This window comes from Nyctibius grandis, chromosome 1 (genome assembly GCF_013368605.1).
Source record: "Nyctibius grandis isolate bNycGra1 chromosome 1, bNycGra1.pri, whole genome shotgun sequence".
Classification (NCBI taxonomy): Eukaryota; Metazoa; Chordata; class Aves; order Nyctibiiformes; family Nyctibiidae; genus Nyctibius; species Nyctibius grandis.
In genome coordinates this window covers 21,642,548-21,656,706 of record NC_090658.1, presented here as the reverse complement: position 1 = coordinate 21,656,706, position 14,159 = coordinate 21,642,548, and the positions used below count along the sequence as shown (strand labels likewise).

At 41.1% G+C, this 14,159-nt stretch overlaps 1 protein-coding gene across 3 annotated transcripts in view; it reads right to left on the bottom strand.

Moving 5' to 3' along the window:
- The window catches only part of RAB3GAP2 (RAB3 GTPase activating non-catalytic protein subunit 2), a 53,502-nt gene extending 46,402 nt beyond the window's left edge, over positions 1–7,100 (bottom strand). For all 3 annotated transcript variants that reach the window (XM_068408071.1, XM_068408087.1, XM_068408078.1), the window contains exon 1: positions 6,971–7,100. In XM_068408071.1, coding sequence (XP_068264172.1) covers positions 6,971–7,079 — 109 coding nt within the window. In that variant the 5' untranslated portion in view covers positions 7,080–7,100. The remainder of the gene's footprint in view (positions 1–6,970) is intronic.
- Between the last annotated feature and the right edge of the window lie 7,059 nt (positions 7,101–14,159).

Sequence of the window (14,159 nt, the reverse complement as noted above, 5' to 3'; positions counted from 1 at the left end):
GGTACCACAGAGGGCAGGGAGGAAGAAGCTTTGTGACGCTATATAGCACAGGAAACAAATGAAACAGATTACATACAAAACATAGTATTTCAGCTTGCTTTCTGGTTCAAATGACAGCTTGAGCTATAGAAAGAAAGAAGGAAGTCTATCACAGAATCACAGAATGTTAGGGATTGGAAGGGACCTCGAAAGATCATCTAGTCCAATCCCCCTGCCGGGGCAGGATTCCCCAGATCATATCACACAGGAACGCGTCCAGGCGGGTTTTGAATGTCTCCAGAGAAGGAGACTCCACAACCTCTCTGGGCAGCCTGTGCCAGTGTTCGGTCACCCTCACCGTAAAGAAGTTTTTCCTCATATTTAAGTGGAACCTCCTGTGCTCCAGCTTGCACCCATTGCCCCTTGTCCTGTCAAGGGATGTCACTGAGAAGAGCCTGGCTCCATCCTCATGACACTTGCCCTTTACATATTGATAAACATTAATGAGGTCACCCCTCAGTCTCCTCTTCTCCAAGCTAAAGAGACCCAGCTCCCTCAGCCTCTCCTCATAAGGGAGATGTTCCACTCCCTTAATCATCTTCGTGGCTCTGCGCTGGACTCTCTCTAGCAGTTCCCTGTCCTTCTTGAACTGAGGGGCCCAGAACTGGACACAATACTCCAGATGCGGCCTCACCAGGGCAGAGTAGAGGGGGAGGAGAACCTCTCTCGACCTGCTGACCACACCCCTTCTAATACACCCCAGGATGCCATTGGCCTTCTTGGCCACAAGGGCACACTGCTGGCTCATGGTCATCCTGTTGTCCACTAGGACCCGCAGGTCCCTTTCCCCTACGCTGCTCTCCAACAGGTCTGTCCCCAACTTGTACTGGTACATGGGGTTGTTCTTGCCCAGATGCAGGACTCTACACTTGCCCTTGTTATATTTCATTACATTTCTCCCCGCCCAACTCTCCAGCCTGTCCAGGTCTCTCTGAATGGCTGCGCAGCCTTCCGGTGTGTCAGCCACTCCTCCCAGTTTTGTGTCATCAGCGAACTTGCTGACAGTGCACTCTATTCCCTCATCCAAGTCATTAATGAATATATTGAATAGTACTGGTCCCAGTACCGACCCTTGAGGGACTCCGCTAGACACAGGCCTCCAACTGGACTCTGTCCCATTGACCACCACTCTCTGGCTTCTTTCCTTCAGCCAGTTCACAATCCACCTCACTACCCGATCATCCAGACTACACTTCCTCAGTTTAGCTGCGAGGATGCTGTGGGAGACCGTGTCAAACGCTTTACTGAAATCAAGATAGACCACATCCACAGCTTTACCATCATCTATCCAGTAAAGGAGGTGCTAAAGCAGCAAAAAGATCAGATGTGAAGATAATTTGGACAAAGTACTCTGACACCACGCTGTCATGTGTGTTGAGAGCATGTCATTTAGTCTTCCCCGTATCTCAGAACGTATTAACAATTACAGATGTAACACAATTCAGGTAGAATGCACATTTTTATGATATTTTACGTGACAACTGAGAGAAAGGAATCTTAAATGTATGTAATGCAATTTGGACAGGGAGAATGTGATTAAAGAGGCAAGTCAGAAGACTCTTCAATAGGAATATACCAAATTCAATCAGAGAGATACAGAAACAGTTAAGAACAGCCCTACTGCTAAATGCAATCTAGAATTTGATTTTGAAATGTATTTTTTTCCTTGTAACCTTGTTTGCAACTCTGAAATAAAAAGCCTGGCCTTCTGTATTTCTGACTCAAATTAGTTGATCCAGATAAAGCAAAGTGTGCAAGCACAACTCCAAAGATGTTGTTTAGAGGAACAGGGCTGAAAAGCACTTTTCAGGATGCTGTCAATGTAACAGGGCTAGATTTTGGAGAAGAGTTTCTCTGTCAGGCTTAAGCCATCATTCCTACTGTAAAAAGAAGGAGAAAAGCAACACCTCATAGCTCTGAGCAACCCCCCAAATCAGGGATTTGATTTTTTTCTTTCCCTTGAATAAGCAGCAGCATCTCAAAGCTCTGTGCTGTGCCACGCACCACTCTGAAGTGGCCAGCTCACTATCACAGATGCAGGTATCATTGCTCGGGAACTCCCAAGGACAAGTTTGGTTTTGGGTTTTTTCCTTATTAATTTAATGTAGGTAATGGGAAATAAACATACTTGGGAACTAAAAAGATCTGCACACCAGATTTTTTAACTTCATCTTAACACCCCCAAAGTTTAGCTACCAGCAGTCCTATCTGGCTATGTCACCGAATTGCTGTCATCAAGCCTATCAAATGTTTCAAAACACACAGTTCAAGCTCAGAGTCTACTGGAAGAACAAAGACACATCACTTTAAATAAATTGTAGCTAAATTCCTCGAATTATGAAGACTATAGAAAAAGTTGCGTCTTTATTGCTCAATTTTCTGCTCTTTTCAGTTAAATATCCATTATTTTCTTAATGCTAAAATTTTGTTACGCCTGTGAAGCTTTATCATATTTTACAAATAAGATGGATCTTTTCATTCTTGTGTATGCTTTATTATAGCTAGTTGTATAATGGAGTTAACTGTTACAGCTGTTTTCTGATCTAGCCAACATGCATCCCAAAACATCTTCAACACAGCAAGCTGTCAAATTAAATGTAATACTAATACTTCCATTCACAGTATTTGCACTTTTGAAACACCAGTTTGCAAAGCCACTTAGATACCACTAGGCTCAGGCTCCACAGAGCATCTGTGTCTCATTATTAGCATTAACTTTTCCCAGGAATCTTAAATTCTCATGCTTTATTAGTCCTGTTCATTAAAATATGGAAAAGCATTCAACCCTTTTTTTTCCTACAGAATAAAGAAATGGGAATTCCATATGAAGCATCTTTAACCAGTTTACTCTATAAATCCACTATTATTTATTTAAGCCATGAGAGGCAAGATCCACCCCAACACCTTTTATTCTAACATGTACAATTAAAAAGGAGCTATATATTTTTATCAGTACAGATCAATGGTCACTTCAAGAGACTATAAACATTTCTTAAGCTATTTTAGCATTGCATTATTAGCAATCTAAACATATGATTGCAAAATGTGAGCAAGGAGAACGACATGAACCCTTCCTTCCAGTGTTTCCTGACCTGGGAGGAAACAGGCACCTGCAGAACTGACTTTATATGAGGTTCAACGGAGAACTACATCTTTTTTTTTTTTTTTTCCTCCCCAGCTTACCAAACAAGTATATCCTTTGCACAAACTACACAAACTGTTGGGCTACAGAAAAAGATTAAGTTGTAGTTGATAGGATGCTTTCCGTCATATTTTTCTACTGTTGAATGTGTTTAAATGTTTACCTGTGCAAAGGAAGGAAAAAAACAATAATCACGTTCCCTTCAAATAAAAATGAAGATTTTTTACAAGTCAGTTACCTACACCTACACTTCAACATATGTAGCGCTTTGATAAGCCTTTTCAAATTAAATTTGAAATTGACAACCTAGATTAATTTATTATAATATGTCGCTATGTCAAGTACAACTAGGTGAAAAGGTACAGCTTTTTTATTCATACTAAAGGCATCTAACTTCTAACTTTTATTAAAGTCACCGTATCACATAGTGATTTAGAAACGTATACTGCTTGCATTTTCAGAAGTAAGCAAATTCTTTTCATTTAAAATGTATCTTCAAAAATGCTTTTACGTTAACCACCCTAGACTGTAGCGAGGCCAACAGACTCACAGAAAATATTTTTGTTAGAATGAAAAATGACCAAAGCTAAAACAGCAGAAAAAACTTCTCTGATCTATAACTAAGAAACCAAAAAAAGAGAAGACCTACAGCTTCTAACAAAAACCCCAAAACCCACACATCGAAGATCCTGGAGGCACCTTTTCAAAAACATTTGTTATCCAAAATCTGACAGGAGCTTTTGAAAATTCTGAGAAGCACCTAAAACATTAAGTTATGACTCAAAAAAAAAAAAAAAAGTAATCAATTTGTTAACTGAAGTAGTCTTTGTTTAATAAAAATATTTAATATGAACATTCATTTTCCTAAGGTAGCCAGCATTTTTCATTTAACTATAAAGTCTAAACACTAGTGAAAGAGTTTCCATACAAATGCAGCGTAACTTTTAAAAAAACAAACACACAAGAAAAAATAGTGAATAAAAGGTGCCAATTCTCCAGTTTAAAATAAAAAATACTTATAATTTTGATGTGTGTTTACTAAGCTATGTTTGTTCACGTATAAGCAATTACATAAATATTAAGTTTAGTACAAAAGCTGTATTTGATAGCAAATGAACATATTTTCTTTGCTGAACTTATCAGTAAAAGCAAACTACTCATTAAGGGTTTTTCCCTGAAGAGTAAAAATATAAAAGCAGACTAAAATTCAATTTTTAAATGTTCAACTTTAATAAACTATTGTTTTAAAACAGTACATTCTGCCAATGGAACAGTTTTTACTCAAGCATTCCTTGATTTAAAAAAAAAATTATTTATATCTTACTTAATTAAAAAAATTTGCCCTGGCTCTTTGTGCCATTAAATGCAATATGCAGCTTAACTATTGCATTGGCTAGGCCATAAAGTAGCAGCAAAGCAGGTTTGGAGAAACAAGTGTAACAGGAAGAGAATCTCCTGCTCCATGCAGACAAATCCATTTTTTCTAACTTAGGATACCTCCACAATTTATTTATTTCTAACCTAAGACACCTCTGCAAGTTGTAACAGTGTTTCTCCCTGTCAAAGATGAATGCACTAAGGATTTCTGCTTCAAAATGACTAGTTTGTAATCTTACGTAAAAGCCACTTTGGGAACTCTTACTTGCTTGCGTTCAGGCTCATTTATCCTGAACCATGAAAACAGCTGTGGTATCAAAAAATTACAGGCACAAATCCAAAAGATTTCAAAAAGTCTAAATGAGCAGTATTTTGAAAAATGCTCGATTCTAACACTGCCTTGATGACTGAATAAGCACATATAAAAATAATCCAGAATACAGCCAACTCACTAAAATGGAAGGAACAGCACATTTTAGAACACGTGTCTTCTTTGCTTCTATCATTTTTGTGGTTTTACAACATACCAAATGTTTTCTCTCTTTACAGCTGCCATTTAATAAATCCACTCCAACAAAAGTATCCAAAAGTTATTTTACACAAACTTCTCTCACATGTACCACCAAATACAAGAGACATTTTAATTTCTTTCAACACATACTTTTAGAAACACAAACACATTACAATCTTTTCCTTTTATCATCTTCAGCTCTCAAGAGGCACTAACAGGACTCTAATGGCTCCAGAATTCCTCCTTTAGATATGGATGAGAGCAAAAGAAAAGCCATATGGAATCTGTATGCATTTTTCAGAGTATTATTGGAGTCAAACAAGCACAAGTAGCAACACATTATTGTTTTCTACCAAAAGTTTTGGGTAATGAAGACTGGCTGTATAACATTCTTCCAGAATCACCTTCTTCCAAGTGCATTTCAACAATAAAGTAAATCAAATTCAATCTTGAACACAAAAAGAAAGCAATAATAAAATAAAATGTATACAGAAGTTTTAGTGGTAAAGTTAACTAGCTGAACATAATAGTGTACTTTAAAAACCTTTTTCACTATTGTGTCATCTTTTTACCAGGACCTGTAGTGACAGGACAAGGGCCAACAGTTTTAAACTGAAAGAAGGTAGATTTAGATTGGATACAAGGAAGAAATTTTTAATGATGAAGGTGGTGAGACACTGGTACAAGTTGCCCACAGAAATTATGGATGTCCCATCACTGGAAGTGTTCAAGGTCACACTGGACAGGGCTTTGAGCAACCTGATCTGGTGAAAGACGTTCCTGCCCATGGCAGGGAGGTTGGACTGACAGACTTCAAAGGTCCCTTCCAACACAAACTATTCTATGATCTCCCCCTCTTTTATTTCCCCTCCAGACCTTTTAAGCTTTTTAAATAAGCACCTTGCCGCTTTCTCTCATAGCTCTGTTTACAGTGAAAGAACTTTACACGCGCCCTCATTAACCTCTTCCAACACTTTCTTTCCATGCTGTTGCCAGAAAGTCAAAACACCAGCCAAATATAGTTAACACAGAAGAGCACTAACAACATACAGGCCAGTGTTTCAATTCCCTGTACTGTCTATCCTGGGCATGGATCTGTTGGTCCTTCTCTCTTGAGAACACAGTTTCTGTGCCAGACAGCTCGGCTTGCTCTGTGCATTACCTCACACAACAGAAATCTGGTCCACAACTTCAGACTGTAGTTGCTGTAGATTTATTGTCTCTTAATTTAAGCTGCCAAACTAAATCTTTAGTATACTTTAAGTGCATTTTGCATAATTAGACAACCCTGCATGCACAGCGTTTGTTAACTTTACTAGAACATCTTCAGATAACTGCGCTCCCTTAGCGAGAAAATGACAAACTTTCATCTCGAAGTTTGCAGCACACAGGGTCTGTGGCCGAAGAGCTTCACCTACACACTACAGGACAAGGACCGACATCTGAGAAGAGCTGAACACCTGAAACTTCCGGACAGCAGGAAAATCAGAACTTGCAGGTGAAGACGTGGCACCTGTAGCAGGACATCCACCTTTTACAGCCCTTTATCACCGTAACGATGCCGAGCACCCAGCTACCCGCGGTACCCCCTGCACGCCCGTGAGCGGACAGGGACGGTGAGGAGAGTGGGGACGAGCGAGCCCGGAGCCCAGCCGGCATCCCCGGCCTCGCCACCAGGCAGCCCCGGCTGTGGCCACCGGGCAGAGGCGCACGGCCCCGGCGGGACAGGCCCCCACCGCCGGGCGGCTCCCGCGGGAGGGCCCAGCCTCCCGACCGCACAGAGCCCCGAGGGGGCTGCAGGGAACAGCCCCGCACCGCGTTCCCCACACGCGCCGGGCCGGGCCGGGCCGGGCCGGGCCGAACGGGGCCCCCCACTCCCCCGCACGGCGGGGCGGACTCACCGCTCTCCTTGCCGGCCGCGACGCTGCCCTGGCGGCGGTGAGGGCACAGGAAGTCGCGAGCCGCCTCCAGGTCCTGAAAGCGGCCGAAGGGAACCAGGGCGCACGACATGGTGCCGGTACCGGTGCCGCCGCCGCCCAAGCCGGAAGCGGTCACCGACTTCCCTCACGCCCTGCGCAAGGCGCATGCGCGCGCTCCCCTGTCCGCGTGCCGGGGGAAGCTGCCACGTGACCCCGGGAGCCCATAGTGGGGGAAGCGGCGGTGCCCGCGGGGTCCCGTCCGCCTTGGTCCGGGGAGTGGCGGGGATGGGGCAGAGCCGGGATCGTGCTCCTCCTCCGCCGGCCAGCGACGTGGCTGCTTGAGGTCGTAAAAGAGTGGCCCAGTGGAGAGGCGGCGGCGGGAGCTGCCTCCCCGCCGCGGTTCCTGGGGGGAATAGCGGCTTACGCGGCCGGTTTTGCCCGGGCCCTTGAGCGTGCAGCTGGATGGGGCCGCTGGGATACAGGCTGCCTTGTTCCTGCGGCACCTGGGGCTGGCTCAGCTCACGGCCCAGGTACTAGCACCGGGGTCGGCCGTGAGCGCCGCGTCTTAACAAAGCCAGGAAGAACAGCCGCCAAGTCCTGTGTTGCCTTCTCAGGGCCAGCTCGTTACGCGGCCAGTGGCAGTAACTGGCATGTGAGAGCTGCGTTGATGACAATGACTGTGAACTTGGCAGGGAAGGCAAGACAGCTTCCCAGCCACCTGGGTCTGAAGGAGGGTGCTCCGAGATGCTGATACAATTTTGTCATCCAGGCCTAGTGATGAACATACACAGCCCTCAATGCCTACGTTACACTGATGAACAGGGAACACCTTCAACAGGTAGTGAGGACAGGGTTTCTTTCAATCACAATTGCTAATGCAAATAGAAAGCTTTTGTCTGGGTTTAATGTCAACCAATTTCTATTCCTTCTCTGGACACTGAGGCATCTTAGTGGCAGCAGTGATTATGACAAGTGAGATTTGCTGTGGAGTGACATCAGTATGGTGTTGACAGCTGATCCACAGCCTCAAAAATCTCCCCCTAGGGCAAGGAGAAAAAAAAAAGCATGTGTGAGAAAAAAAACAGGATATTTTCTCAGCCCCAAATAAATAGAAATTGCCATGTCTGCAGGCCTTTACAATTTTTTTTTAATGGACCTACTTTACTAGGTGTCTCCATTTAGCCCACACCCAGGGCTAAACAATAACCAGTTGTTCTATCACCCAATCTCCCCTCCCCAACCAAGAAAGGGAATTGGGAAAAAGGAGGAAGACTTGTGGGTTAAAATTGAAACAGATTTAATAAAATAAGAAAACCAATACCAATACAAAAGACACAAAATTATACTTAGCCCCTAGAGTAACAGCAACTCCTTCCAGGGATAGTAACCAAAGAGAAAAGAAGGCAAAAAGCCCCAGTCATCCCCAGCAGCTTTCCCACTTATAATGAATGTGACATGAATGTTATAGAATACACCTGTGGGCCAGCCTGGGTCAGTTGCCCCGGCTTTCACTGCTAATGGCCTTGATCACCATACCACAGCTGGCCACAAACTGAAACAAAATGTAACAGAAAAGTGATTCTACAAATTTTATCCCTGCAAAACCAGGACACTAGGCTTTTTTTTATATAAGATCCTGTTGCTTGTTTTCACACAGATGTCTTTTAGTTGGTAGATAGCAATGAATGTGTGTCTTTAGTAGTTAAAAGCAGAAATGATTGAGCAAGTCCCAAGTCATTCTGAAAGTTTAGTTTGTGGTCTAGGTTTTTTGAGTGGTCTTTAAGCACCTTTTAAGACTGAACACATTTTTAATAAGAGAAGTTTCATTTCAGATTGGAATCCATTCAGACTTTCCTGAAGGCACAGACTGTAACAGGCTATAAACTCTAGAAAATCTCTGTCAGATTTTCAAAGAAACTGGCTTTAACTTATCCTGACAACATTTTAATGTTTTCAGCTGTTCTATTTTGTTGCAGTAACCACGACCCAATAGCAGTTTTGCCCTTAGCAACAGCAGGGACATTTTGTTTTTACATTTAAAATCTGTGGCTTAGTTGAATTTAAGCAGATGAATAATCCCATGCCTATTCAATACAGAGCTGTTGAATCCTGTTTTTCTGAAGGGGCATAAAACTACATGCTGTGTACCAGTGGGAAGGAGGTTCTTTCTTTGAAAATAAAGTCACAGTCTCGGAAATGTTGAAAGGAACTGGTATGGAGGAATGGCTAATGACTTTGAAGATGCTCTAATTAAATATGTAAAGCCTGTGGGGAAAAAAATATTTAATGACATTTTAGATGTGTAACATGCAAAGTCACTAGTATTGACAAGTGAATAAATAAAGAGTATGCAAGAAATTAAGTTAACAACCTGGTTTGTCATTCTTTAGTGACGCTTTCATCACATTATGAAAATTTCCTTATTTAGAGACTAGTGAACAGTGTAAGACATTGTCATATCCCTGCCTGGTTTGCTGTGCACAAAGAAGTCAAGTTACAAAACTGCCAAGACACTAATTAATGCATAAAATACGGCAATGAATAATTCAGCAAATGAACTAATATTTCAAGGCAGGGTTGAGCCCTGATGAACTCACGTTATCACTTTGGCTACTGAATTACCTTCTTCAATAGTCACTAATTTTTAAATATTCATTATAATTACATGGGAGGCTATTAAAAAAATGCTTTGAAAAACCTCTGTCATAAATATTAATCAAAGTTCTTGAAGCCATTCAGATAAATGCTTAATATCCAAAATTAACAATACATTTACAATAACAACAATACTTTGCATTTACATAGGTCCTGTCATTTGCAGACAATGCAGTTTACAAAAGTGCATGATTATGGATATCAGGGATTTTCACTTGGGGAAATGGAGGTAATGAAAGATTAAGTGATTTGCTCAGGGTCAGTCCACAGATCTCTGTAGTGCTGCGGCTAAAACTCTGCTTTCTTCATCATCAGTGATGATCTCCACCTGTCATTCATTCGTGCTAGTTAGCATAAATGAATGTGATTACACTGTCATATGCAGAGTCCTGCATTTAGTCTTTGATAATAAGTGAAAATGAAACCAGCAATTGAGTAATAGTTACAGCAGACACATCTATACCATAATGTCAACTTGACACAAACAATCACCTTATCAAATACATACGTAAGTGGCTTCTGAGTAATGCAGTTAGCACTCATGGGGAGGCAGCAAGAATTAATCCGCGTTAATGCAGAGAGAATATGGAGAATCTCAGTCAAACGTTCATGCTTGTACCAAGCCTTTCACTGCTGTTAATCACAGCTAAGGACAGAAACTGCATCCTTAGATGCCTGAGTAAGTGGTGTCTGTCCCACATACTCCATATATCTGCAATTCCCGAAGCTTCAATATAACTTATGGTCATTTGTCACTGCTGAACATCAATTTGCATATTTATATTTTTATGTAAATTTATAATTTCAGATTTATATAAAAACATAAAGGTATAAAAAGAGCTGTATGTTCCAAAATTGTCTGTCTTGGGATATCTGCAACTGGCCTTTCTGTCTATCTAGTGGATAAGGTATTGAATTCTTCAGTGAGTTCTGAGCTCCCACACAAGCACGAGGCAGAACTAGGTCAGGGCCAGAAGCATGAAGATTCATTACTGCTGTTACATTTTGTAAAATTTGGTAAATGTTGTATTTGAAGACCAGAGGACAGAAAGATGCCTTGGAGAACTAAATATGCAGTTGATATTTCTCTCTTCCTATAAAGTACATTTCTTGCATACAGAAAAATGTAAAATGTATTCTAAGCCTGAGTTTGTGGAGGGAAGTAACATACCAAAGAAATTTCTTCCTTTTTGTCCCTAGACTAGATGTTCTGACTCACAGCAAAGGCAGGATAGGAGAGAAGATAGGGAGAGCTGGACAGTATGTCTCTTCTGACCATTCTGGCTTGGGTTAAGTCTGGATTTAAGCAACCTTTTTTCCCCTCTGCATACTTAGGTGGGCCACTGCAGGCAGCTCCAGCTGACATTTATCTATAACAGCCTGTAAGGCTGAACAAAATTCTGGCTATGCCTTGCTCCAAATTCATCCTTTGCAACTTGAGGTAATGTGAAAGGCATGAAGACTAGTGTCTTGACTTGGCTACTCTTGAGATTTTATTCACAAATCTTTCTGGAGCAACATGTTTACTATCCTGGCCTTCAATTAAAAGAATAGTTTCACCCAAATTGTAGATAATCTGAAGCCTAAATTCATATTCCAGATTTTTATTTTTGAAGTAATAAGATTTTTAAGATAATCTGGATCTTTTTTCATCTTTAAATGTCTGTGATTAATGCTGTCCACTCAGAGTCTTATCTTTTGTATTTCTTGTTTTTCACCTAAAGATGTGGCTTAAACACTGTTTTAACAGAGAGCCAAGGTATATTCCCACATACAAATACCTATAGAGGATGGTGAAAACCCCCAAAGTTTTCTTCCCACAGTTTCCTCTGCATTTTTGGAAGGAAGTCTTGGGACAGAAGGGATCTGTACCATGAATCTTCCATACCCATCTTGGAAATGCTAGGATTGCTGGTTGAAGATTGCAACACTTAGTCCCCTAATTTCTGTGTCACAAAGTTACCCACATTCCTCCTTGGTACACTTTAGGCTTATGTGAAGTTGTAAGTGTTGGGATTTGATTAATTTTAATCCATGCCTAATGCTTAATAGTAGAAGATTTTAAATCTGTATATATGCATCCAAACCGTACAAACATACTCTGTCGTACGCACTTGGTTCCTGTCCTGTGCTGAGCCAGTATTTTTTATTCCAAAAGCCTGTTCTGGGAATGAAAGCAAACCCTGTCCCTCTGACATATCTGCCAGTGTGTAGCAGTACGACGTGCAGCGTCAAAGCCAAAGGGGGACAATCTGTCTTGCTCCTTTTTTTTTCTCACCTTTCTGGGCCAGAGTAATGCACTGGCATCCCTGCCTGCTTGTTATCTCTGCATGAGGAGGGTGGCTGTTGCTAAGCAACTGTGGACCAGGCACCACAGCCTGGTTTTAAAATGGAGAATTAACTAAATTAGTTTTGATGAAGACAAGATACAAGAGGAAAAAAAAAAGCAGCTGTGATTTACACTAGAGAACAAAAGGCGTCCAAGCAGAAAGGGGAGTTTTGAAAGCAAAGAGGGAATGATGTATGTGGCCCAAGTGGAAGAAATAAATAGAGAATTAGGTGTCCTTCAGGGCAAGTGCTGTCTCTATAGTTGTACATCACCTAGCACAGCAAAGCTCCAAATTTAGGGGACTTCAAGGACACTATCATGATATAAACAAGTGAACAAAAAGTGCTGCCACAGAACTTTCCACCTCTGCCTCTCGCTGGTCCCGATTTAAACACAGCCTCACAGCCACCTCTAATAGGAGATAATGAATATGGAAAGAAAAGTGAGGGGAATTTAATAGTTCAGTTTTCTGTCCTGGGGAATCGTTACCTCCATTGACTCCTTGAGCCACCCTGGCTTGCACGACATCAAGCCTGCAGTGGCCTTGGGTGACTGCGCAGTGACTAGGGACTCACCATATTTTTTTTGTAACCCTAACAATGTCCCTATTGCATTCATGCATAGCCCATAAAGAGTTTTTCTTCCAATAAGGACATTCTGTGCTAACTAAGTGTGGCCAAATCTCATTCTTTTGTATTGCCCAAGTTCCCCAGTTCCTCAGAATACAGATCATAGCGTTGCATGAAAAAGCACATTGGCTATTGGGCTCAATATATTATATTATTCTTCTAGAGATATAACTGCCAAGCAATAAATATGCAAATTTTTCTAAGCATATTCATGTTTTGTCATTAATTCACTGCAGTAGTACTTATTCCCATCTATGTTCACTTTTCATGAATATTTCAGCAAATAATTTCACAGACTGGAATAATCTTAGAAAAAAAAGTACGCAAATGTTGAAGAACATTGCCAAAAACGCCCTGTACTACAACTGTGATTCTACCAGTTACAGCCCCCCAGTCAAGGAGCATAGGTGTACGCCACTGAATTTTTGTTCTAGTCATGACAAATCAATATGAATGAGAATCCAAATATTGAATATTTAGGATGGAGAATTTACAGGCCAAGACTTCTTTGTTACAACGAACTTGTGAGTGAATCTGAACAAGCTTAACACATTTGTCTGGTGTTGAAAACAAAAGCAGAGAGAAATAAGTGATTGTTTTTCAGCAATGCAGCTTTGCTTGTAGTGGGCATCAGTCAGTCATTTGTTCCATTTCTCTCCTGCTCTTAAACGTCAGCAATAGATTTTAAGAGATCTTAGTTCAGAAATATATCTTCAGACAACTTTCAGATACTACTTCAAGTTTTACACAAAGCAAGATAGTTAAATCTCAGGCTTATTCAGTGACAGAGTCCAGTAAGATGGATTTCTTACAAAATTAATATCTCTCGAGTACATTTTTAAAAATAATTGGTGGTCTCAGTAGAATATTATATATCTGGGTTTTCAGCACATCAGCTAGAACTCTCTAGAGAGGTGCTTAAAAGTTAGGGACCTCTCTTTTGTTTTTGGTGTTGTTAAGAATGCAACTGATATATCCATAGATGCTGTTTCATTCCTACTTTGCCAACATGCTATCAATCAAGAAAACAAATACTCATTTTCTGTATTTGAAGTTCATCTTTTCAATGTCTTTATTCATTACAGTGAGACTTTGATGTCACAGATCTGAGAGAAATACCAGGGAGAAATATAAACATAGAGAAGAAAGGATGCCTAGTCTTCGTGATCCTTAATGAGAGAAAACCTGAATGTCAGGAGAGCAGATTTGCCATCTCAGAGGATGAGTTCAGACTGCCATCCGGGGGACTTAGGGCTGATACATCTGGCTGAAGGGCTGAGAAATTTAGCCTGCATTGTGGATCTAAATGGATACCTTCCAGTAGTCAAAGCTTTCACTGCAAATATCTTATCCAGTGAACTTTTTACTGAGTCATTTGGTTTTCAAACTCTTTGAAAACCTGGCCTGATTTCTGAGTACTTGTGGTATTGTTTGGATGAGTAATTTCCAATCTACAGCCTGTTCTCAACCTTCCCTTCCATGTGTTTGTGGTCTGTGACTGGTTACTTAATTTACATTGGATTTTTGTACGATTTTCATTGGATTTTTCCCCCACTTT